This window comes from Zonotrichia albicollis, chromosome 2 (assembly GCF_047830755.1).
Source record: "Zonotrichia albicollis isolate bZonAlb1 chromosome 2, bZonAlb1.hap1, whole genome shotgun sequence".
NCBI classification, from domain to species: Eukaryota; Metazoa; Chordata; class Aves; order Passeriformes; family Passerellidae; genus Zonotrichia; species Zonotrichia albicollis.
The window spans coordinates 38,895,115-38,921,831 of record NC_133820.1 but is presented as its reverse complement, the minus strand read 5'-3'; the positions used below and the strand labels follow the sequence as shown (position 1 = coordinate 38,921,831).

The window sequence follows — 26,717 nt, the reverse complement described above, 5'->3', positions numbered from 1 at the left end:
ACACTAGGTTCTGTTTAAACTCACTGAATGTTCTCTCCTAAGAGAAGGCGATAGTCACTTATGATGAAATATATTGCAATCATCTTTTTCACATGTATCTCCACTAGATGCTTCTGAATATGGCATAAAACCACTATCACTCAAAAAAATAGTGCTCCAGAGATCTTTCAGATACAAAAGTAGACAAGAAAATCACAAAAAAGCCCTCTGCACCAAATGTCAACTTTGTAAGTAAAAGTAGCTGCTCAGGACAAAATGATCAGATTTCTTGCATCATATGCAAAGTCTAAAAATGTTGCATCTAAACCAGTTTCCCTTTCAAGTCTTCAAACTACCAAGCCTTTTCAATTCAGTCTTTCACTGCAACAGAATCATTGTTACAAAAAAAAAATCTTGCAGGCATTTGATAGGACTCACTGACGAACGATTTGGCTGTTTCTGAGGATGAGGGTTACATGGAGGCTTCATTAGAAGTACATACAAATTAGTGAAAAGTAAGAGGGGGCAATTAAAAGGAAGAGAAGTTATGTTGGTAGACCTTCAGTTTTAGAAACTGGATGAGAATGGCATGAAGAGGAATGAACTCCTTAAGGCTTGTTAGAGCAGATGATACACAAGCTTGACACGCTTAAAATTTTAATTATAAACCCTCAATCTAAGCTGAGGACTTGAATACAGCAGCAGAGCAATGGCTTTTACTGGTCTTTCCTTGCCAATAAGCTTGAAAGACATATGATTGCACCAAAGGTAATCCCTTTCCTTCCAAGCTTTATAGAGAATTGTAACATCTTCAAGCTAACCTCAGACTCTGAAATGTTATCATTGACTCAGAATTTAACATAATGTTCTGAGCATCATTGCCCTTTACATTGTTCTTGGTAAGGTTGAAGATTTTCCTGAATTTTACATACATACATTTTCCTGTTTTCTTTTGTCTTTGAAAGCACCTAACACCAACAGACCCTGTGAACTCATACAGCCCAGAACAACCTGATTTTACTGTAAGCAGGAAGTTGGTCTTGGAAATTCTAGAGAAGCCACATTATTTTATGATTCTATAATACTAAAATGTGAAAAATATGCAAAAATTATATGAAAATAATGTGGAGATTAAAAATATAATCAAATCAGAACAAACCCAAGGCCCAAAATAAAAGTGTTCTTTCAAACATTTTTCTCAGTACTATTCTAAAGGAAAGTCTACAGTCATAAGTTCATCCCCATGAAGTACATTTAAAGGTAATAACATTTCCTCTAAAAGCTAATCTACATTCCATTTTACATGCAGGAAAGCAACAGTACTGGAAGAGACATCAGAATTTATTACCAGACAGCATTCAAATTACTTTACTGAGTCACCCAATTTCAACTTCAGAGGGACTGTAGCATTTATAAAAGTGGCTGCTGTGGCAAACATCACAATTATTCCCACCAGCCTCCTCCTCTAATACAGAGAAACGAATCTGGAGACACATGGGATCCCCTGTCCACCTGCAAAAGATTGACAAGGACAACTTCCTCCACTCCATATCAAGGAGTACACGGTAAGATTGGATGGAAAGGATGGAGCTTTAGAGAAGCACACGGCTTACATGGATCAATTTATCCTTGTAAGACTGGCAGAACTAGAAGCAGTAATGAATGAATACCTCATTCAATACCTCTGTGTTCACCTTTCAACAAAACAGTACATGGCAAACTTGCTGTTTAGAAGAAGAACCCATTTTGGTAGCCATGCAGCACCTCCAAGTACTAAACAAAGTCTATGTTTATTATGTTGTCATTACCTCTTACAACTTATGGAAAGAGAAAATTTTGAAATTCTAGATATTTTCCTGCATAGAAAATACAAAGAAGATAGTTAGGAGGGGTTGCTTGCTTCCTTGAAGGTTCTAGAGAGGGAGCATATTGCACAGCATCTAGCCTATGTCAAAAAAATCAGTTGTGAAGCTTGTAAGAAAGCAACCCTTATTTTCTACATAGAAAGGGGGGCATCACTCTACTCTACTTTCATGAAAAATGCTTGTTGTGGCCACTAAAATAATTTTAAAACATTTATCCAGAAGAATTTTAAAATAATTAGAAATGGAAACTTGGTGGAAGGCTTCCAGTCCATAAAAAAACTTTTGGATCTATTTCCCTATAGAATTGAAACATCATAATTTCTGGAGGAAAGAAAATTACAAGTGCACACAAAATGAAAACATTTTGTTCCCAAGAACTTAAAGACATTATCTACTCAATGTAGTAAATGCAGACATTCTAAAATAGAGGACTTAAAAAGCCCTCCAATATGTCAATGTCACCAAAACAAAGTGAGAAATAGGAAAAAAATAGGATACTTTCCACCTGCATAACTCATCAAAATTATCATACTCTGGTGGAAACCATGTTTTCCTGCAGTACTTTTTTGCAGCCAAAACTACTAACCAGAGCCAAGCAGTCCCACAGGGGCAGAATACGCAAACATTCCAAAATTGAGATCTGGATGAAAGATTTACCAGCAGACTGAATCCTGATTACTATTTGAATCCTTGGTTTTATGCCCTTTGAAGGTAAACTTAGATTTTTACAACTGTGCCTATGAAGTTTGGTAAGGGCAGAGAGGGAGAAAGAAAATGAGGCATCAGCTCAACTGGGGGACAGAGTGATTAGTATAATAATAATAACAGAGAGAAAAGAAAGGAAGGAATTTTTGAGAACTGGGGTTACACTGCAGGCCTGTAGCCCTGTTCTTACTGACTGTTCTCTTGGTTCACTGAGATCAGTGTATTTCAGTTTACTATCAGAGGTTACAGGTCCCTCACAACATGAAGCAAATGTCTCAGAAACTCCAAGAAGTACTTTGAGCTTTCCCACAGAAGTTCCTCTTGCTGGAACTTCACAGAGGGACCAGCAGAGAAAGAATTTTTCATTTCTGTCAAGGCTTTTACTTGCAGGAAGCATAAATGTATACCAGATTTTTGTATGTCTCTTTCCATTTCATACCCAAAACACAGGCACCTTGCTTAGCTTGTTAGAGAACTATCATTTAATAGGCACTCATTATATTTCCTATCACTTAATCAGGTTTTGATCTGTTTGAATTAACCTTCAAATTCTCGCTGTGTTGAGCAGGAGGCTTGGTCTAGAGACCTCCTCCTGTCCCTTCTCATCTAAATGATTTCACAGCTCAACGAAGAAAAGTTCCCAGTAGAATCTTAGGGCAAATATACTCCATTATTCTCTTCACAGGATGGAGGAGATGGAGATCAAGCTTTCCTCATAAAAATAGCAAAATATGAATTTTAGTGATTAAAGACTTTCTGTATTTCATGGAACTTCATAGTTAAACAGTACACCATTATTTTTTTTCTTTTATATGAAATATAATTTAAGGTCTCCAACATAAATCTGATTCCTAATGTCCTGTAAAAAAAAACCACTTAATACTACAAATGCATTCACTGAAATTAAAGGCTTCAAAAGATCCGGTCATATTTGAAAAACCAAATAATTCTCAAAAATTAAATTTAAGACAGCTATGAAAGTGACCACACATACAAATGAAAAAAAAATAAATCTGCACTTACAGTTCTATTGCCTTGTTCCACATGATAACATATCCAGAAAGAATGAAGGACTCAATATTTACAATGTGTGTATTTCCTCTCTCTGTTCCAACATAAAGCCATTTACTCTGGAAAGGTAGATGGCAGTAAGTAATCCTAGAAAAGAAAAAAACACAAAACAACAAAATAAAAGTGACTGAATACCACATTAACAATATTTTCTAACACTTTTGCAGCTGAAAGAATTATTCTTTCCATTTTATAACTTGAGAAAAACGTACCCAGAAGGCAATCTGAGGAATGTGCAGGTTCTGGGAGTCACCTCCAGGAAAATGATAAAAGAGAACGTGAAACAAAACAGGGCCATCCTGCCTGCCGATATTAAGGCCAGGACAAAAGAGAAGCATCACCTGAGCACTGAATTAAGTCTATCTATCTCCATGAGTATGTAAATTGCACTTTATAGTATTCAAGACTCTGAAGGAAGGCTTTCTTATATCCTTTCTCAGAATAAGCAGAGTATCCAGTCAAACAGAGTTTTGTGGACATCAGTGGAATTCATGTTTTGCACAACAGAAGAATAATACCATAATTCACACAAGAAAACATTCATTTATTTGCCATCTGGAAGAGCAGGGCCTTAGATAAGAGCATTTATCAAAACTGAACTACCACAGACACATTGAACCCTACACTCATTACAAGGTGATGAAAAAGTGCTACATTAGCTTGGAAAGATGTCATGACAATTTCTCATGATAATACATAAAAGTTTCCACAGATGACAAATGAGTAGGTTCAGGTTACTTTTATATCATATAGATATTACACACACTAAAACAAAACTAAATCTATGAGATGAGAAAACATTTGCTACTAAAATGTAAGTGAATGCATGCTACCTACAGAGACTGAAACTTAATCCAACCTTACGGTACACACTTGTAAATGTTGACAAAAAATCAGGTATTTTGCTTGGTATGTCACACATTATTATATTTATCACTCAGTTCCACAAACAGGCTATTTCTGGCTATTATATACAAACTCAATTTTCTTTTCCTTAGCACCTTCAACCACCACAAAAGTACATACAGTATTTGAAAGTATGCATATTATAAAAAATTAATTCTTACAGTAATTTTTTGAATTTATTATAAAGGAGTGAGGGGTTGTTGGCAATCTTTCAGTAATTTGGCTCTCTCAGTCAAGTAAAGTCCTCTGTGTAGAGCATTTGCTACTCTTTAAGGAATTGATCAATAATTATACCAATTAAATATACTTTATGTAACGATTCCCTGTAAAGTACTCTCAGCAAACAGAAAGGTTCCAAACAGATTATACTCAGTATTTGCATAGTTCACAGTTTTCCAAGTATCTAAAAACTGTCAGTACATTTAATGCTAGATTCCTTCAAGTGAGGAAAATTACTTTTTTTGTACTTATGCATCACACTGGATTGAATACAGTTGAAATATGGAGTCCACACATTTGTAATTTATGGAGAAAATTATTGTGGAATCATGGAATAAGACTTACCCTTCACAGAAATCTTGTTTTGTTGATTAAAGTCAGACCTAAATATGAGATAGCCTTTGCTCTACAGGGCTAAATTTTGCCATCAGTTGTATAATTTTGGCAATAATTCCAGAGCTTTCAGTGGAAAGAGCACCAGCATTTTCAAGAGAATTGCTTTGCGAATGGGAGCTATATTTTAGAAGGCATAACTGAATATGCCTTCAAGCAGCAACATAATACTGATATTGTGGATACAGTCAGACCAACAAAGATCCAACAGAAACAACTGCAGTAGGTATATGCCACCTACATAATTCTTGATGGAACTCAAGCTATGAGCTTTATTCCTCTGCTCATAACAGGTGCCAGGAACCATTTGCCCTTTTGGCTTTATAGTTTCAAATGGGACTTTTTTTCACATCTTTCCTGATCCTTTTCCTTTAAACAACTCTCTTTTTTTTGCTTTCTCTTCCGGTGCACCATTTCCTTCACTTCTGGTTAAATTCTTGTTTAGTCCATTTTTTGGTTGTTGTTGTTTCATTTCTTGCATTTCTGTGCTACCTCTACTCGCCTTTCTTGCACTGCAAAGCATATGGATGCTTTGCTAGGTCCCATAAAAAACTTCTCTGGCTAATAAACCCTCTTAAATCACTTCATGTTGAAGATCACCCAACACTTGTTTGCAGTAAACTGTTAAATTACAGGAAGAGGAGATAATCGTGGCTTGAAAGTGTTGAAAATGTAGCTGTCTAGTCACTAACAAAAGAATCTTAAATTCCAAAGTGAGCCCGACTTGACTTGAATGCTGCTACTCCAAATTCTTGCAGTAGTGTCATCAGACTAAGCAGGTGCAAGTCCACCTAGGACAAAGCAATTTTTCAGTCCTCTGTTAAACCCAAGCACAAGCCACTACAGGGTACTGCAGAAAACTTGATCTCCCATGTGCAAGAATGAATTCAACATTTTGATTATGAATAAAGTTTCAACATCACCTCACAGACTGTTTGAGGCTGCTTTGGGCTGCTTTTCATCCTTTTTGAGATTTGCTTCCATGTTATTTATAATTTCTAGGACCCACTGCCACAACAACCAACAGAAAAAGTGGGGGTCTGCATTCCCAGATGTTGCATGTCCTCAGTTTGCCTGCCTTAAGTTTAAAATTTCAAGAGCATAATGCTTTAAAAACAAGGTCCTATAGCAAGAGAAAAATCAGACTAATGTAGTAACTACCAAAACGTAGTTAGGCCATAAGTTACTAGACTTAATATCTTGCTGACCTATCTGAAATCCCAGACACCAGTCACTACTAAGCCTGGATGCACAATATGAAGGACCAAAAGAGATTTAGGTATTGCTAAAGGATAGAAAGAAAAGCACCACAGCCATGCCTGTTTTCTTAAGCCTAACTATTTCCTCTTAAATGATATCATTTTGCTGTGCCAAATGTATAGGACAGCCAGGTAAGAAAGTATCCTGCATGCTCTTTCTTTCACAATGAAAACTACCCTATGAATCTTTATTGTTTACCCAAACTGTTATTAAACATTATGAAATGCATGAATGTCATTATGAAACCTTTTAGAATATGTGAGCTGATAAGGAAATAGCACTCCCTTAAAGGCAATCCAGGTATGTAACAAACCTATTAGAGCACGGGGATTACTAGGCATTTTAATACAATATATTGTTAGGCTTCGCCAAACAAACCCATATGATTTTCATATTCTCCTAAAACTCTGCACTTCTCTAAAGTAGTTTTATTTTACATTATGTAAATGAAATTCAAACTGCTTTATATATTATAGTCTTTTCACTTCTACAGAAAATATTAACTTGACTTGAGGCTTGGAAGCTTTGAAGCAAGACTCAGATTTTTAATGAACATCTTCCATCTCAGTAAGTACTGAAATTACATAATGATTTCTTCAAGAGAAAACAATGAAGTCTCATACTGCAGTTTTCATTGGGGATGAAAGGTATTCTATTATATGACTCTATTAGTCATATATCCCACAAGCAAATTAAGATGTCTTTTGATGCCATTACAAAAACGAGTAATAAGCCAGAAAGAAAGAAAGACTATTTTTCTTTTTAAGAAGTTAGGGGTTGTACTGAATTATGTCAGTATGAAGTGCTTCTAACAAAGTTTAATCAGATTGTCAATCTGATTCAGATAATATGCAACAAAATTAAATGAAAACTTGAGGATTTTCACATTGTTGATCACTTTACAGAAAGTCAACCAGAAATGTGGATATTGTACATTCTTAGCAGCAAACGACAACATAAATCTTATGGATCATTACAAAGAATAGCGAAAAATTGATGAATTGATACAACAAAAGGTGTTTCTACTCTGCCAGAACGGTCTGAAACATCATATTTTTTTCCAAATGACAAACCAGGATATAAAATATTCTGTAGGATATAGTAATTTTTAAAAAATCAGACGTACTAACTAAAATGCTTAAATTGGAATTTAGGAAGGAAAACTATTTTGCTACGGTCCTAAAAAAAACCCCATATTATTTACATAAATTATGTAAGTAAAAAAGAGGTATAATAGAATAACAGAAAGAGGCATTGTCAAAACACTGAACTTTATTTTAGAACTGAATATATTCTGACTATCAAATCTTGAAAAGGTATGTTTTTCAGAAAATTTAAGAACTCTAAAGTCTAACAACCATGGCCAAAAATTCACTGCATATTAGTAGAATACTATAAAGTTAAAATAATTTAGAATGCTATAGCCTCTTAAGTATTAGTAAAAACTCTCAGATTACTTAAAATAATCTTTATTGTGTTAATTGTATTCCTCTAGGAAAAAGAAAATATAATTTTGAGAGCACTTCATTCTGCCTCTGCTATGTTATTTTTATTTTTTCTATTTTTAGCATGAAAAGTTTCCTGGAACACTATTGCTGGTGGTGAGTGGGAAGACCTGCTGAAGGGTGGAAAGTAAATTGCATTTTTGTCAAAATAAGAAACAGTTATTCCAATTTAATTATTCAGTCGTGCATTCATTGACATCAAAAATGCAATTAAATTTACACTATGGCTTTTCCCTTTATACAGATAATCCTAAATATGAACAAGCATAGAGACTGTGTATTCCTTAAGCCCAGCACTGACTCTCAGAGTTCTGGTTCTATATGTTCCTACAGAAAAAAACCCATTAGCTTGAGCTCCCTTTCAGAATCCTACCAAAATAATCTACAGAGTCCAGGTTCTCAGGAAACATGGAAATCTCACAAATTTACAGGAAAAGAGGGAGATAAATCATGCAGGAGCAGTACCTTGGGAACATGAGTAGCTGACAGGAAGCAAGCCCAGTAGCTGCAGGACACGTCAATCATGGTCCTGGCCCAGCCTTCTGCTCTCAGGGACTCCTAAGGGACTGCCATTGTGTAACACCCAATTTACAGTGAGTTGCCCCAGCATGGATGAATTCAGCTGCTGAGAAAGTTGATCACCTTCTGAAGAAGGTTACGGCTATCAGAAGTCTACCTTTTCACTGCAGTGATTATGGGTTTTTTCCTGACTCCAGGGATTTTCTGCAGCATCCTCGGGTGCTTCCAGTACTGCCCACTGATTCATGCTATTTCCTTCAGTTGGGCATTCCCAAGAGCTGTTCTCTTGGCACTGCCACCTGATAGACTGGGCAGCATCCCTGGTACTTGCCAATGTTATGTCAGGTCCTCTTTGAAAGCAGCTCTTTGAAAGGATTCTTCTAGAGAGGAAGAATCTCTGTGGCCTGTGCAGCCTTCAGTGAATACTCACAACAGGGGAAAATCACTGCATAAGCCCTTCCCTTCCTGACTTCTGCAGGATTTCTTCACTCCAACAAAAAAACTACAGCTGCTGAGGGGGGTTCATGACTTTGTATCAGTCCTCTTCTCCCTCCAGCAGCAAGCACAAATTATTTTCACATGATTTATTTTCTTCCCTCACACTCCCTTAATATTTTGGTAATTTTTTGTTAAAAATTATTACAAAACAAAGCACACCTGCTCCAGGGGTTGAAAATGGACTGAGGTAGCTTCTGGCTACCCACTACTCTCAGGAAGTGTAAGGTTACTTCTCCATCAGTTTAGTAGAGGATAGTCAAACTGAGATTGTTGCTTTAAGTCACCAAATGGACACAGGAAGATTTGGCGAGATATTCAGGCAAAGTAATTTGTAGCTGACCTGAAGTGCCTAAACAGAAGCACAGGTTAAAGCTACTGACAATGAAAGAAAGGAGTAGTTTCCAGCAGATCTAGCAAAGAAAGTAAATGATGAGCTATTTGGCCTCTGGAGATATTTAATCTTCTTCCTGGTCTATATATAAATTTGGAGCTCATCAGCACTGTAAGACATGTAACAATAAACAACAGCAGCAATTCATGCAGTCTCCCATCCACATGATGTGATGTGTTTTCAGCAGATGGTTGTGCAGTTCCCCAGATAGATGTGAACTGGGTCTGTGCATAGTAATAACAACATTTCCTCTGCTACAGGGGGTGTTGTTATATACCAGGAAGCCCTAGGAAGGCAGAAACCCACGATGAATTCCATTATTATGAGTTCCAATGTTTAACTTCAACTCTCATTTTAACTTACTTGCAGAGTATGCAGTCTGTGGGGCCAATGTAAGAGCAGAGGAAATACTTTAAATTACTAACTGGCTGACTAAGAGCCAAATGAAATAGAGAGCAGTTCAACATATCTGGAGAGTTCCTTCCTTTCAGGGTCTTGGTGATACTAATCACAACATGAGTATTTCTCCTATTCACACTATATTCCCAAAATACCATATAAGATAATTTCAAAAATTTCTACCAGTCCTGAACACACAGATCCTACTGGAAAATGAATGAACCAAACATGCCTTTGAGATTGATACTTGTAGTCAACCTGTTTTTTAAATAATGTGGTTTAGTTTAAATTTAAAATAAGAAAAATCTCTTTCACATATATTTTCTGCTAGCAACAGCCAACCTTTTAATTTGAATTAAAATCAGTTGATCTGTCTTATTTTATGTTTTAATTACTTACATAGAAGAAAGTGAAGTAGAGATAAAAACACCCTGAACACAAACTGCACTGCATCCTGGTGAGAGCATAACATGGGATAAACCCCATTGTTATTTAGGAATATCTGGACATAAAAGGAATATTAAGCCAAATTATATTCTCAAAATACTGCACTAGCAATTCTGTCTCCAGATCTTTTCCAGAGTGTTATACAGACTGCACAAATATTTGTGGTTTTAAGGTTATAGTGCATCCACTGCAAATAAAGGCGATGACAGGACTGGGTAGATGAAGAGTATCTATCTAATGAGAAAGGTAAGAACTAAAACTTAATTGCATTTTTCCACCAAATTCAGAGCTGAATGTGACTATTCTGTTTATAAATACTCCATGAGTCATCTTTACCAATAAATTTTAACTTAATAATGAAAGTCACAAACTATTTACAATTGAAAACTCTGAAACAAGTCATCATTTAGCTCACATACCACTGTGCCTATTTCCTGACTGAACAACCAATACCTGCAGACAGTGGGATCACCTGAAGACATCACTTGAGCTTACACCTCTTATCTGTAGAGATCAATGTTTTAAAGTAAGACAGTAAAATAAAATGCTTTACATGAGGCAATCTAATACATGTTCCTTAAAAAGAAACATGAATGAAAAATGGAGTCAAGGCAGTGGTAGCAGTTACTTTCTAGGCTTCTGCTTCTCAATGTTCCTTTCAAGTTTGGTATCTCAGACTATTCATCTTACCCAATCAGTTCAGAGAGCAGTTTTATTTGTCTTTGTTTTATACTGGTTTAGATACAAGTATTCATCACAGTCACTGCTGCTTGTACAACAGCAAAAATTTAATTTGTGGATTGGAATGTAGGAAATGAACCTCTAAGATTCCTCTCTTCTGTTTAATACTGATTTAATCTGATTTCTTCAAATTAACTACTACGTGAGCTAGAACAAATTACTGTAAGACATCTCTTGATTTAAAGAATTTCAGTGATGGGAGATTCTCTACAAATGCTGAGTACAACAAATCAGGATTCCACCTCTAAACTGTAATTTCAATACAAATGATCCTAAGCAAAGTATACTTCTAGCTATTTGTGAACATCTTACATATAATTAAGACATCCTCCTCTCCTCTCCTCTCCTCTCCTCTCCTCTCCTCTCCTCTCCTCTCCTCTCCTCTCCTCTCCTCTCCTCTCCTCTCCTCTCCTCTCCTCTCCTCTCCTCTCCTCTCCTCTCCTCTCCTCTCCTCTCCTCTCCTCTCCTCTCCTCTCCTCTCCTCTCCTCTCCTCTCCTCTCCTCTCCTCTCCTCTCCTCTCCTCTCCTCTCCTCTCCTCTCCTCTCCTCTCCTCTCCTCTCCTCTCCTCTCCCCCACCCCCACTTCAATTTCTGCAAATTCTATGTAGAAGAAATGTTAAGAAAACATTTTCACTTTAGAGTTTCATTTAAGGCCAATAGGCTTAAATAGTGCTGAGATATCTAACACATTTATTTTGACAAAACAAAAAAGCTTATGCAGCTATTTTCCATCCAATTATTTAGATATGTCATCTGGCTGGTGGTCCACTGCTGCTTTCAAAATGTTTAAGATACAAGTATTTTTCATGGTGTTCCTTACCTGAAATGGTACATATAAGAAACTTACAGGAACAAGAAACAGTAATACAAGAAGCACAAAAAAACTCCAAAGAAACACCCATAAAGTTTTAAGAAATGCAGCTGGAATACAATTTCTTTGTCAAGATATTTTGGTTTTGTATCCTTTTTTCATTGGATCTATTGGCACATTCTGAAGCATTCTGTTTTTTAGAAATTGGGACTGATCCTTTAAAGTGTTAAAAACAAAAATACAAAATTCAAGGTAAAGCACTATTAATAGTACATTGTGTTTCTTTGTCCCCTTCTTTTCTGTTAAAAAAATTGAGAATAAAAGTAGGCTGTTCCTTTGTTTCTGCAAAAGCCAGAACTTTCTGTGTAAACATTCTGGACAGGGGGAATAACCCTAAAAGCCTGAATTTAGGCCCATTCTTGACTTGTGCACTTAGTATTTAAAATGACTTTGCAATCACAACTGTAGTTAATAGCTTACAGCATTTAAAAACACTTGTTTTAGGAAATGCTCATGTCAAAGGACATCAGTGTAGCAACTATATGAACATTTGCAATGGGTGTCAACATAAATTATTTACAAGCAGTTAACTTAAAAGAACCTAGAACAAATCAGAAAAAGCACGTTCAGAAGTACATTAGATTGCATTTGATTAATTAGTAAACCCAGAGATTTCCCTTGAGTGAAGAGTTAATCTATGTATTTAGATAAAATCTTATGAGGTCATTATGAACTCTTCACAAGGACAGTCAAAGTCTACAGCATGCCACAGGACCTTTGGTTTTCCCCAGTTTTATTTCTTTCTTTCTTTTATTTACAACTCCACAAAAGGTCGCCCTGGTCTGTCCAACATGCCATAACACACACAGAAAGACAGCTACACTATAACTTCCTATGAGATACAGGCACTGAAATTCCCGCCCTCAATAACTCCAAAGCCATCTGCAGTAGTACTGCAGCAAGTTATGGGCATTATTGGAGCTCAAGAACAACTTAGAAGTCACTCTTGAAATCCTGGTGTGCAATGGGATGTACAGCTTTGGTAGCCTGTGCTACAGATAATTTGTTTCATTTTCAGAATGACAGAAAATTACTTTCCTTCCTCTTGGGCAAATGCACAGCAAAGAGACGTGCTCTTTTGTCAACTCCCTTTTATGGTTTTGACTGCAAATTCATTGGAGGTCTTACCTGTAGGAGACGGATCACTGACAGTGACACCTCCTCCCTGCCTAGATCTTTAGTATTACACAACAGTAATGCTGTGGATCAAACAGGTGTAACATGAACACTTGGTCCCAAAAGAAAGAGATAAGGAAATTACATGGAAACACATTTCCTTAAATAGAAAAAGAGGCTGGAAGAAACCAGCATACTTTTCACTGACTTCTAATTTGTTTCTGATGCTGACTCAAGGTCATTACACAACAAAAGTGAGAATAAAAGTTCCACAAAATCAGTGAGGTGAGCAAATTAATGAAACAGGGTTGAAAAACAGACTCTTGCTCTCATCTTCAGGGGAAAGACAACGTACATGATTTTTCTCTTGTCTACTGGCTTGTGAAATCACTATTTCATATTTGTAATACTTCACTTGTCCTTCATAAATTTCTTTGAAGGTTAAGTAAAAATGAGGTGGTAATACCAAACACAGTGACAGTGATGGGCAATACAGAGCACAGTAAGAGCCACAGTAAGTTACTTAGCAATATGAAAGAAAGCCAAATAACAAAGGCTGGAACAGGAGGATGATGTTCTCAAAAGAGAAAGTTTTTGATGTATTTATTTCATTAATTTTGTAGTATCTGCATTAAAAAACCCCAAACACCTAAGGGTAGAGTTTCTCTCATCCCTTCATCCAACACTGAATACATAAATCAAAAATGCAGTTTTTGGTTTCTAATCTCATAGTTACAAAAAAGTAAACTGTGACCTAGCTTAAAGATGAAAGGTTGAAACTTGTCTTTTGTTTAACAGCTTGACTTCACAGAGCTGTTAGAAAAGTAAACCAAAGATATGTTAGTATTTCACCCTATGCTAGCTGCAGCATACACAAATCTGTGTTTATCATCCATTCTAACTAAAATAAGTTTAAACTCAATTTTATATCAATATCAATCAAGTTATTTTGAATGAATGCTAAAATCAGGATAAGACTGAGATACTGAAATTGACTTCAAAGAAAAAATAATTTTACATGTGTATGCTTTTTCTTTGTATGCATGCTTTTTTCCTTAACAGCTTCCATCAATTAAAATCATGTAGACTTATTGGAGACCAGCTGTTCTCATTTGTTGCGCTTCAGTAGACAGGGACTCTGTGATTAATGGTCCTTGTTTTTCTGCAATCTGCAGTCTCTCTTCTCTTCCTGCTCATGTACTGTTTAATGATATAATCTCAACACTGACATTACTAGCTCTATTTCTGATTTACTGGAATAATGCCAGAGTTTATTGTGACAGAAGGAAAAGTATCCTAAATCATCCCATTGGGTTCTTGCTCAAAGCTGACATGTATCTGGGCAGGAAAGAGGTGGTGAGATTTCCAAGAACCAAATTACTTACTGCAACTGAATGGGTGACTGCTCTTCACTGCTCTAAGAAATGACTGGAAATCTAATCTAACAAAGGTCAAAGGAAAGATCTGAACAGAACTCTGAAAGATGTCTCAAAACTCTAATTTGAAAACTTCAAAAGAGAAAACCATGTAATTCCCAGATCTACATTATAAGTGTAACAAGAAAATTCCGATTGACAGCGTAGACTGTTTATGCTGCTTGAACTTGCATACATTTTAAAATACTTTTTTTTTCTGTTGTCTAATATGATGCATTTTTGTATTACAGTATTGGGCCTCTCATTTGTTATGACTGAAACCATGAAACAGCTGTTCAATGCATAGCTGTGAGCATGTATTTTAAATTTTGCTATCCAAACCTGGCCTCAGAGCAATTTGGCAACATAGCTGCTATGTGAAAACAACAGAACATGTTACCCTGTGTTTTCTCAAAAAAGCATAAATCCACTGACAAAAATGCTTTATTTTTTACAAAGCATTAGAAACAACTAGCACACTGCTCAGTATATGATGTAAGGTTTGACAGCATATAGCAACATTATGTCTCCTGCTAAGGAACCTTTTCCAGAAGGAAGAAACCCAGGCAAACAATCACATGTAGCCAGGTGACAAAATTTAAATAAACCAGGACATGTTTTTCTTCCTTATTGGAGTAAAAGTAAAACTTCACAAAAATGTTTTTTTAAAATTCATTTTTTTAAAATTAATTTTGAAGAGATTGGTTTTTTCTAAGAGAAATAATAGAAGAAACTACAGCCAGAGAGACCCAAAGAAAGATGTAGATTGGAAAAGTGGGGTTTGTCAGGTCAGAGGGCCCTGTGCTGTTAAGTCCTCAGGTAATTGTGCCAGCTACACATTTTTCTCCAGCAGCTTTATGGGCCATGATGGTTTCATGTGTGCATGTGTTAAGTGATTGGTTTAAGTCATCTTTCAGGGGTATTTTGACCTTCTGCTATTTAAGACAGCTGCTAGCTCTAAGAGTTATTCAGACATAGCATATTAGGCATTTTGCCCTCAGAGAATTTGTTTAACAAACACATACAAAAGCAGATACTGTGGCATAATGCATTTAAGGACTTTTTAAATTGAAATGAAACTGATGATAATAATATTGGCGGAATCCTGATGGACTAGAAGTTACTTTGGGGAAAGATTTTAAAAGCCACCATTTAGAAAGAAAAGAGATTCTTAAATTCAAGTTTGGATCTGGATATAAACAGAGATCTTTCTAATATTCTAGAATGAAAAATATGACCAGGACTTCAGTGATCTTCATTTAGAGTAGATAATTCATTTACCCTTGTGTAATTTAAGCATAAAGAAATCAAACTGATTTTAGAATAGCCATCTTAAGCTCTTGCAGCACTTTTTGTGCAGTGGCACTGAGACTCAGCTGCATTACAAATCCCACCCAAAATGGTAAGCACAAAAAACTAAATCTGATGAAATTAAGCCATGATGTTATCTCTGATGTTCTGACTGTAATGTTATTACTACTTGCTCACCTATACTTAAAAATACAGACTAACCAAGGTTTGAAGTCCTTCAAAATGTTTATCCTTCAAAAGGAAAAATTTCAATATAGCACTTGTAAAAAAATCACTATAGAATTCTATTTTTAATGTCTAATTTACACTTGGTTTTACTGCAAAAGGAAATTTTTGATTGGATATTTGAGAGATTCGTAAGAATTAGTTTTACAGCTGTCGTAATTTCACAAGTGATCTTGGTACTAATACTAATGACAATCTGCATAAGTAAAGTACAAGAAATTGAATTAAATTTAAAATGCAAAGGGCACAGCCTCAAACTTCAAAGAACTTCCACTTTAGGGTTAGAGCTCATGATACAGAATTGATGGAAAAAGATAATTTCAATTTTGCTTGTCTTGCTTTGCTTCCACTATTAAAGAATTGCACTGAAAAGCAGCACATTCCCTGCCAGCTAGATATACATCAGGGAAGAAGTGTAATGGGTGTATTAGTCAATCACAGCAAGACCACAAACACTGGTAAGATGAAGCCACATGAAAGGAAGATGCCATTTTTGAATGCATCAGTAAACATATTCCTGCAGAGATTACAAATGAAAATGGTATTGTCAATGGCCACAGCACAGATGGGACCCTACCTAGAATGTGCTTAATTGATGAATCATCAGCTCAAAGAGAACTGATATGAGGAAAAAGGCCCAAAGAAAAGAAAAGATAATGAAGACAAAAAAATTATAAAGGAAAACACAGAATCTTGATTTTTGTAGTGAAAATAAACCCCAAAAACCAAACCAACATGGAACATTTTTCCTGCAGAGCAAACAGTGGATTTCAGCTTGAGTAGTTACATAAGAGTGCAAGGCCCTGGCTGGGGACTGCTGCATGTGGAGGAGCTGGGGATCCACACACAGGTGACCCCAGGCAGGCACCAGGGGCTGCACGAGCAGCGCCGTCTCCAGCCTGTGTGGGGCTGCACTCACCCTCCAAGCTGCACAGACACAGCCAGCTCGCTGTCCCTGCGAAGCCTGCAGGCAGCTCCCAAGTGGTGGTTGCACCAACAGTGCAGAAGGAAGTTTTAGTGTTTATGTCCTTTCTGTTTGATAGTAGGAATAATGCACACAGCTGTCTCCTTACAAGAAAATCCTGCAATAACTTGGATGACAAAAATGGGGTGTCACTTTCTACGAATGGGTTACCTGCTCACTGAAGCCCTGTGTGATGATGCCCAGCTCAGGGCTCCCAGCATCTACAGGGATGCAAGATTCCCTGTGATCTTCTGCCATTCCTTGTAGTGCTAGTTTTAAAAAATGGCATTTTGAATAGCTAACTTCTAGGGCCTTGAGTGCCTTTCTTCCTGGGATCATAAAGGATCAGCAAACCTTAATGTGAAACATCATCAGCTTGCTCATTTAAGAAAGGAAGGTATTTGAGTTCTCTGGAGTGCAACTGAGGGAACCAGACTGAGGAGGTCCCTTCAGCTTCATTCCATTAGAAGGCTCACATATCTATCAAAAAGAAAATTTTAAGGATCAATTGAATTTTCATTCTATTTCAGTAGATTGCACAGTCTCAAAAATCTATCAACTCAAACCTCTTGATTCTTGGTATCAATAAGCAAATCTAATTTTTGCATTTTTGCTCTTTGCTGATTGTTCAGCTAACCTGTGTTGAAGACAAAAAACCCCAAAATGTTTTTACTTGATTTTTTTTATAACCAAGACAGTCTTCATTTCAGCTGGGCTGCATGACATTTTCCAGGATGAGCTTATGGCTCGCATTGATTCTACAGGTCAAGTGCACTATGAAATTTTCTATAACATGATATAAGATGTGAAAAAAGAATGGGGTTTTTTGTTTGATTTATTGGTTTCTGTTGTTATTGTTGGGGTTTTTTCTCTTTTTTTGGGGTTTTGTTTGTTTGTTTGGGGCTTTGTTTGTTTGGGTTTTTTGTTTGGTTGCTTGGTTTTTTTTTAACAGAGGAACAGAGGCATGTGGTAAATAATTACATTAACAAGATTAGGGTCAGTCTCACTGAAGAATCTTTAAAGCCTTTTGTCTTTCAGGAATCTTTTCAAGCTCAATAATTGCATGAACACATTGGGTTTCAAACCCTTGAGCACTACTCTTTCAAAAGTGACAAATGCTGATGCAAGACCACACTACACATATAAAACCAACCAATCACTGCCAAAACCAACCACAACAACAAAAAGAACCCAAGCAAAAACCCCCAGAAGTATGTTTTGTAAAATCTTCATCAAGATGTGGAAGCGAATGCCAATCGCATGGCTTCTTTTGGTTTCCTTATTTTTTTCCATCATCAATCTGAGAAAATTTACGTCCTTTCCAGAAACTGGCATGTCTTTATGGTGAAATATTGCTTTATATTTGGGTTCTATGGTTCTTTGCAATAGTTGAATTCTAGACCACACCATGTAATCAGAATCTGTATTGTATAGCACGACCATGCAACTGTACAGAACATTGCTTGATGACAGCCTGTGACTCATTTGAAATTGCATAAATAGAGTTTGCAGCTATACACTTTTAACGAGGAGGTTCATTTATGAGCAGGCAAGCTATCACAGGAATCCAGTTCCTTGAACAGGCAGTGAGATAGAGAATCTACTTTAACTAGCCCACAAGTTCCCTAAGAGAAATGAACAGACACGGGTACTGCTGTGACTGCACAGCCAGTCACCAGTGTTCACTCAATAGCCTCTTGCTGTCATTTTGATGAGGTTTATCTGAAAAGGAGAGAGAAAGCATCTAAAGTGCTCTTAACACAGGACACAAAACCCTGCAAAGATACAGTAAGGCAAATAAGATTCCTACTGTCAGGAAAGAATATAGACTCAAGAAGTTACCTTATTTAAAAACACTCTTTTTTTGGTTGTTGTTTTGGGTTTGATTTGTTTTTATCTGTTCCAAGCATTTGGAGTAATACTCTCAATCATCTTGTTCAAATACTGCAAGATCTCAAATGTGGGAGTTGAGATCTTAAATTTCTAATTAATAGTGAATTACAGTTAACAGAACTGCTCTAAAAGTCACCCACTTAAGAGGCTCCTCTTGCTCTGTGCCAGAATACCTTAACACGGAAGAACGTGCTAAGAGTCTCTATAAAGCCAGTTATAGAGATTGTGTCTCCCCTCAGAAGGGCCTTGGTATGGAGTGAAAGCAGATGGATTTAAAGATGCAACAATCCGTGTCACACTGTGCTCATGTGGGCTGCTCTAAGTCACTGGCTAAGCTGCTGCAGCACTGTTGGCTCTTTTGTCACACACCAGTCAGCAATGGCTGAAAGATGAAAGAGGGGAGGGCTGTCTCCTGTGTCAGCCAACACACCTGAACCAGCTCAGAGGAGATGAACTGTGCTCCTAAGTGAAACAAGCACCTGAGATAGCTTATAGGACCTGGATTTCACCCTGCAATCCTTGCTGGTTTTCCTACCCCAGCTGCACTTATATTAAATGGGAATCTGTAAGTTGTTGTATATTTAAACCTGTACCTGCTGAATTCTGCTCTGATTATATTAAAAATAATGAAGACCTATAATAGTTTCCAGTGGTTTTGCTTAATCCTAATGTTCTTTGCAGCAGATAGAGACAGTGTCTAGTTCCAGTAGCTTGATACCAAAAACTAATACCTTGTGAAGGCTGACCTAAAACAGAGATCAGACTTAAAGAATAAAGTAGATATTTATTAAGAGGCCTCAATAGATCCACCTTGGGCAGCACAACCAAAATGGCCAAAAAATGGACGACAGGTCCCAGGGTCTCCCACTTTTATAAGTTTTGGGCCCTTAGCATATTGGAGCTAATTGTCCAATTGCAGCTTTAGCCCATGAAGTCCCATCTTTGTTTTCTCTCTTTGGTCCACCATTGTTTATGCTCTTGGGCCTGAGATCTTGATTACCTGTCCTTGGGTCCCCAGCTAGAGAAGGAATTGTTTTGTCTACCTATTCTGTGGAGAGAGCTTACTATCCCCTAAGATGAAGCCTAAACTTACATAGTAAAGCAGAATAGAATCTGAAAAAATATAAAAGCTAAAACCGGAGGCATCAGCTGAGTTATTTACTTTGCCTAAAATGCCTACTGAAGATCAATCTGGCATCTCCTATGACATCAAGGAAGAAAAAAGAGGTACTAACATATGGAAGGTGTCCACAATTTTGACCTTCAAAAACACGGAGGCTATTCTTATAAAATGTTTACAGAGTTTAAAATGTTTTACCTGTCTACCCTATTTGTAAAAGAAACCATAAATCATGTATTACCAACCATATGCTACTGTCAAACATGTCTTTGAGTAACTGTCTTATCATTACAGCTCTTGGTATGGAGCCAAGCACTGAGACACTTTGCTTACAGTTGTATTTTCTTGAAAGTTCTTAATGCATTGTATTACATTCCAAATATAGCAATAGTAATCTAAGATGATTACTTCATAGAAAATAAATATATACTTTTTGGCAAAAATGTATAATTTTCTTAAGTCCAAAAAAGTCCAGAGCATTACACCATAAAACAGAAAATATCTGTTTGCCATTAAGTCTCTTTAGTGCTCTTTCTACACTTACTGCAAAGAGACACTTAGTAAAGGAACAGTGAATTATGAATTATTATTGCTAGTGCTGCATCATCATCAGTTTAACAGTAAGTCAGAAGAAGAAAAAACTCAATCTGGAGAAGCTGCAAACTGATTTAACGGCTATAAAGGTGCACTTTGTTAGTGAATTATTATTCATAAACCATTCCGTGTCTTAATACTGAATCTTACCTATTAAGTCAAAGAATATGGCTTTTAAGTGTTCTTTGCTCTTTACAACGATGTTTTTACCAACATCCAAAGAAAAAAACATTTTCACTTTTGTGGGAGGGAGAGAGGGGATATATGTACATATGCACTTGGGGAAATTTTACTCAAGTAATTACAGAAAGCTATACACAAACACTGCTAAAGAGCAGCTTATAGTCCATTATCCTGAAATCTTAAATGTCAAGAAGCAGAAGCAAATTTCAATTTAAACAATTCAACTACATATAACTGATGCATTGTGAGTAATAGCCAAAGATTTAAGTAACATTCATCTGTCTAACAGAAACTACCAGCTCTATGGTTCATGCACCAAACACCATAAAACCTCAGAATAAACTGATTCTACATGAAATTAATTAATCAATGTCAAATAAAACAAGCATTTGGAATAATAAAATCATCTTCATCATCACAAGCAGATAAAATATTAGAATTTTAAGTGCATTATACTGCATCATCTCATGAAGTAAATCTGCCATTTAAAAAAAAAAAAAAAAAACAACTAACCAAACAGTGCAACAAAGAGACAAATATACTGGATGAATAAAACTAATTTTTTTTAAATCCTGAAGAGAGACATGCAAATAGAAAAATTTGAAGGTTTCACATGTTCCATTTTCATTGATAAAATGCACCTGAACAATCATGTGTTTGGTTCTGTGAAAGCTCCCTAAATCTAAAATTAAATTACATTATAAATAATCTTACAAAAACTAGTCTTTGACTTTCTAAACATTTCCCTTTTTGGCACCTTTCAATACCTTACTATTTTTTTAAGACATGCATCAATATTTTAAAAGTATTTTTTGTCAACAAGCATTTCTCCCCATTTAAGAAACAGTTAAAACCCAGCTTGTTCACTGGTTCACAAACTTAAGACAAAAGAATCTCTCTCTATTAAATATGAACCTTGCTTTCTCTTAACCCCCCTCCCACAAGAGGAGAGGGGAGGATAAAAATAAAGTATTTTTAACTGTTCCTACAGTGAGGAAAACATTACTTTTTGAAAGCCAGACCTTTGAATTTATTGAAGAAAATAAATTCTGATCTTATGACTTTATCAGCTTCTCAAGTTCCCCTTACATCCATTTAGTCATAGATTTCACATAGCTACAGCAACCATTATTTTATTCACTATTTCTCTGATCATTCCATAATTTAGAGCTTCTGCTCTCAAACCCCAAAAATATATTCAGAAAAAAATGAAAGTTCTCTTTTAGACTTAGCTCTATTAGGTATATAAATGTTCCAAATTGAGAGGGTTAATTAGAGCTTTAGCCTTACTTTTTTGCTACTTGCCCAGAGGATTATGTTGAATTTTTCATACTAAATGTGTAATTGAGCTTAGAAAATTGAAAGTTAGATGATTTAAAATAAATTTATATGGATGTAAAAAGAAAATATAATAAAAATCAAGAGATTTCATTCTGAAGCCAAGTGCTTGAATAATAATTTAAAAAAAACCAACCAGAAACTTAGAGCAGTGCTAGAGAACCCTGAAATGGAATGAACTGCCTACAATGTTATTTCTTCATATTTATGGAAAACTCTTTTTAAATTTAAGACTGGACTTACTTCTTTGACAATATTATATTGCAGGATATTTGCCTCACAGACTCTGATGTCCTAATAAAAATTATTTAAATGGCAGCAATTGAACCAGTTACAAAAAATATACATAAAAGAACTAACAGTATTTTTTTGTTCACAACTTACTAGATTTTGATAGAAGGCAGTACAGTTAGCTATGCATTTGTTACAAATAACTTACATTCTCAGATCCTACTTGCACCTGAATTAGAAATGTCACTAAAGAAAATTTGGTTTTAAGCAAATTTTCTAGTATTCTAAAGAACTTGCTTGCAAATATTTTGCTCAATGTTTTAGGGCGTCAGGCGAAAAAGAAAATTAGGCAAGTGTGATGACAGATGTTTTGCTCTTAGCAAAGCACAAATGTGTGTGTGAGTTTCTCTTAGCAAGAAATGCTGATAAAATATTGACCAAGATAACAGGTTAATATCTCTAAAGAGATGAACAGAGACTGCATTCTTATAAGCAATGATTGGTTATGTTGTGTGTCAGATTGCTGGCTGGGAGAGCTCAGTCAAGATGTACTGGAATAACTTCTCTGATATTTAGATTTATCAATGACAAATTGTGAATAATGCACCTACCTGATGAGAATACCAAGATTCAAACATTTCACCATGAGTAAAATGATACTTACTGCCCAGAAGCAGCTAGAAATGCACACCTAATTTTTCATTTTCATCTTCTCTCCCGCAGTCCCAAACCCCTTGATACAAGTCTGCTATAGGTTATAAACTCATTGGAATCAGGCTATATATTTCCTAAATTATTACACAGTACTGCCCACTACAAATCATGCACCTCAGTGACATTTTAGAGCAAACATGATTTGTATCTGTATAATAAACAACAAAGAAAAATGTATTTCCATAATAATTTTCAGACTAGCTGCAGCTAAAGATTTGATGAGTCTGTTGCTCTGGTGAAGTACTGGGATCTTTTCCCACTGCACAAGCAAATATATAAATATCAAAAAAAGTTGCTGCACCTTAATAAACACTGAATGCACACGGTAAGAAAATGAAAATATGAGTTAAATTTCCAGTTAAAAACAACTGCTGCATTTATGTACTGCATCTTGGTCTCCTGACTACTGCCCTAATTCCTTAAGAGAAGATTGGAACTTTTTCTCACTCTTAATAGATGTGCAGCACTGAAGTTCCCTAACATCTTATCAGGTTTTACTTGAGTGACTAAATACAGATTGAAGCGCTCAGCTCCTGTTTGAGTTTGAAAATTACAACCACTCATTTAATCTATTTTCAGTAGGGTTTCCTACAATTAGGTACTGATAAAATAAAATTAAGACAAACTGACTCACTTTACACTTACCAGAGTTTTCCAAATTCACAATATATTCCTACTAAACTTCCAGTATTTTACAAAAATAAAATTATATCAAGGTAAAGAGAATAATTATTACCCTCATATAGCCAGTTGAGTACTCTTTGTCTAGTACTGAACAACAGTTCAGCCAAAAGTGAATGCTTGTGTCCAGTCTGAAGAAAAAATGAATTACTGTTCACAGCAGTTCATACAAATAGAAGTAAAATGAAGAATATTTTGGCATAAAGAAGACCAAGTTTTTCTAGTTCTGAGAAAGCTGCAGAAAGAGAAAGTGAACTTTTTGTTCCATAGGTACAAACCTGAAAGAAAAATATTCAAGGCAAAACTATATCCACCTGTAGAAAGGCAAAATGCATTATAAGAAATCCAGAAAGTGTTGTTTTTGTAACGACATCTCTATTTTGTGTCACATAGCCTTACCTTTCTCTATTAAATTTCAGAGAATGTAGAATAGCTGGTCGTTTCTGCCGGAGGTTCCACAAATGAAGCGCATCATCTGCACATGCACTGACCAAAGCGCCCTAGAGAAGACACAAAATACATCAACACATTATTTTTCTCCAGCCTTTGTATTATTCTTACATGATCCTCACTGCTAAAGATCTACCTGTCAAACTGATAGTTTATGAAAAATAATTGCTTTCTTCTACAACAAAAATGATCTACCACAAATAATACACAATTGAATCGATCTGGTAAATGTAAACATTTTAAATTAGTACAAGATCAGCCAAAAAAACTAAACCTCCATCAATTTAAAACTCAAGTTGTGTAACCAAGCTTACACAAGCCAGCTCTCCACTGTTTCCACATACACAGAAAGACTAACAAAATGGAAAAGAGACAACACTTAAAAAGGTGAGTGTGAAAAATGTAACTGAAGAATAAAGGAATTAGTGCATGCATGGGCACACATATGACAGTGCCAAGCACAGCTTAGGAGTCATATCAAGGTAAGATGAAAATTCAAAACTGGAACTATGAAAAGAGGAGGCAGATAAGAAAGTGGGGACAGGTAGCAAGAGGACAGGACACAGGAAGAACTAAGAGATGCAGATAGAAGGACAGGGTCTTTATCACAGATTAGAAATACTATGAAGACTGGTTCTGCTTGTGGTGTCCCAAAATGGTCATCTTGCAAAGCCCAGGCCTCTACCTGACTGAGAAACGTGGAGTGAACTTATTCTACCTGCTTTTAACTGCCTTTCTCGTCACCACAGCATATTGATCACTTATGCAACTTACCTACTGGGGAAGCTCCCTACTGCTCTGCACTGGTTTGTTCCATTTACACCTCAGATCAGGCCAGACACAGATCTACCCTTGTGTATTACCATCACAGAGGGGAACAGATTGCCCAAAAACAAGGCAATGCTTTATATTGAGGAAGGGCAAGCATGTAACTGGAAAGATTAATTCCTACAATCTATGACTGGCTAATAAACTTCTCTTATCCTAGTAAATGTTCTTTTCAACATTGACCTATGCAAATAAAATATATGGAGGTGAGACTTCTCTAATACAGTGCAATCCATGCTTTAATTCTCATCAGGGGGTTTGCTGGTCACCCAGTGAAAAGAAAGAATATTAATTCAAACTTTGTCCTTCCTGTTCTCATCCCTGCATTACTCTTAAGAATTTCACTAGACTGTTTCACCTCCTCAGTATCTGTGGTTCAGTTACTTTCTCAAAAGAGGTGTAAGAAAAAATTAAATATTTTTCAGATTTAAAAAAGCCATAAAACTAAAACTCTTCCCCCTGAGAAGTTCTAAGATCTCCCCATTTACAAAGAGGACTTGCACCTGCCAAAAGTGTTTCCTTATGTCATGGGAGGAAATTAATCAAAACTGAAGATTTGACCAACTTCTAAGGTCCTCAAAAAAACCCCTCTGATTTGTATTCACCAGAAAGTCTTCTCGCCTATTCCCATCTTCAGAACCTTCTGTAAAGAGCAAGCTATAATCTGGCACTGTTTCTTCATGTTGTCTAAATTTGATTTTGACAAACCATTTACAAAGACTAAGCATGACAGTTTAATTGATGATCCCTGCAATTGCTTTTCATTGCTTCACGTAATAGCATATCTCCAACTATTGAGTTTTCAGCCAATAAACATCAATATATTTTGATAGAAAAATTTAGCTCATTTATTAATTTCTATTTGAACCAGAACTGTGCAGCATATTTAGAAACTTAATGGATTTTACATCATTTTACACACATTCGTGTATCGACTGCCTTTTGTTCAGTACTTTAAACTGATGTATAGGAAGGCAATACTTTTCTCTGAGTGCAGCTCCATAAATATTCTTCTAAAAGGCTGTATGTTGAATGTTCTCTGGATGTACACCACTTATTTGTTGGCACAGTTTGTCAATGGGAGAAGTTATATCACTCAATTACAATAACATGAATTGACTTATTAAACTAAATTTATGCAGAAGAATCTGAGTAAATATGTCCTTACCTCATTGATTAGGAACTGGAGCTGCAGAACTGCAGCACCACTTTCATGTTGGCAGTAGCAATCAACACCAGGCCTGCCCAATCTGTTGTCATCAAAGTCAAGGATTCTAACATTCCTGTTATCACCAGAAGTAAAGAGGGAAAGAAAGAACTACCAATTAAACTCTAATTAACCTTTAATTAACCTCAATTTTTCTTGCTTTCTGTAAAACAAAAGAATTCATGCTGACATTCCACTATTCTAATTAAAGTACCAACATCAGCAGCCTGAAAAATGTGCAATTGTGAATGATCTGTTCTAGCTTATTTTTTTTTCCTGTGAGACAAAGTACATGAATTAACAGATAAATTCAGCAGGATGCATCTTAAATTTATTTTTATACATTATTGGTTTACATAACACATGAATGTATCATATTTTTGTACTTATCAAGACTAGACATATAATGAATGTAGGATTTTATCTGTTCTCTTCAGGTCTTTTCCTGTGCATGCTAAATTGTCATCTCCCTAACTTAGAGGATGATGACCTTTCTCATCTGAGTCAGAGACTTCAGCAAGAAACTGCTGTTCCTGAAAATGACTGAAGATCAAAAGTAAGGCCAAAGGAGAAATATGAAATATATTATTAGAAACCATATTGTGTGAAACATATGAAACACCATATTTTAGAAATATCAGGATTATGATTAGAAACAATATTTTACAACACAGAGCT

At 36.0% G+C, this 26,717-nt stretch overlaps 1 protein-coding gene across 9 annotated transcripts in view; it reads right to left on the bottom strand.

The window, feature by feature from the left end:
• STXBP5L (syntaxin binding protein 5L) overlaps positions 1 to 26,717 on the bottom strand; it is a 184,764-nt gene that overhangs the window by 91,638 nt on the left and 66,409 nt on the right. For all 9 annotated transcript variants that reach the window (XM_074534789.1, XM_005486091.4, XM_005486092.4 and 6 more), the window contains exons 3-5: positions 26,001 to 26,082; positions 23,954 to 24,054; positions 3,573 to 3,707 (exon numbers count right to left, since the gene is read on the bottom strand). In XM_074534789.1, the coding sequence (XP_074390890.1) occupies positions 3,573 to 3,707; positions 23,954 to 24,054; positions 26,001 to 26,082 (318 nt within the window). The remainder of the gene's footprint in view (positions 1 to 3,572; positions 3,708 to 23,953; positions 24,055 to 26,000; positions 26,083 to 26,717) is intronic.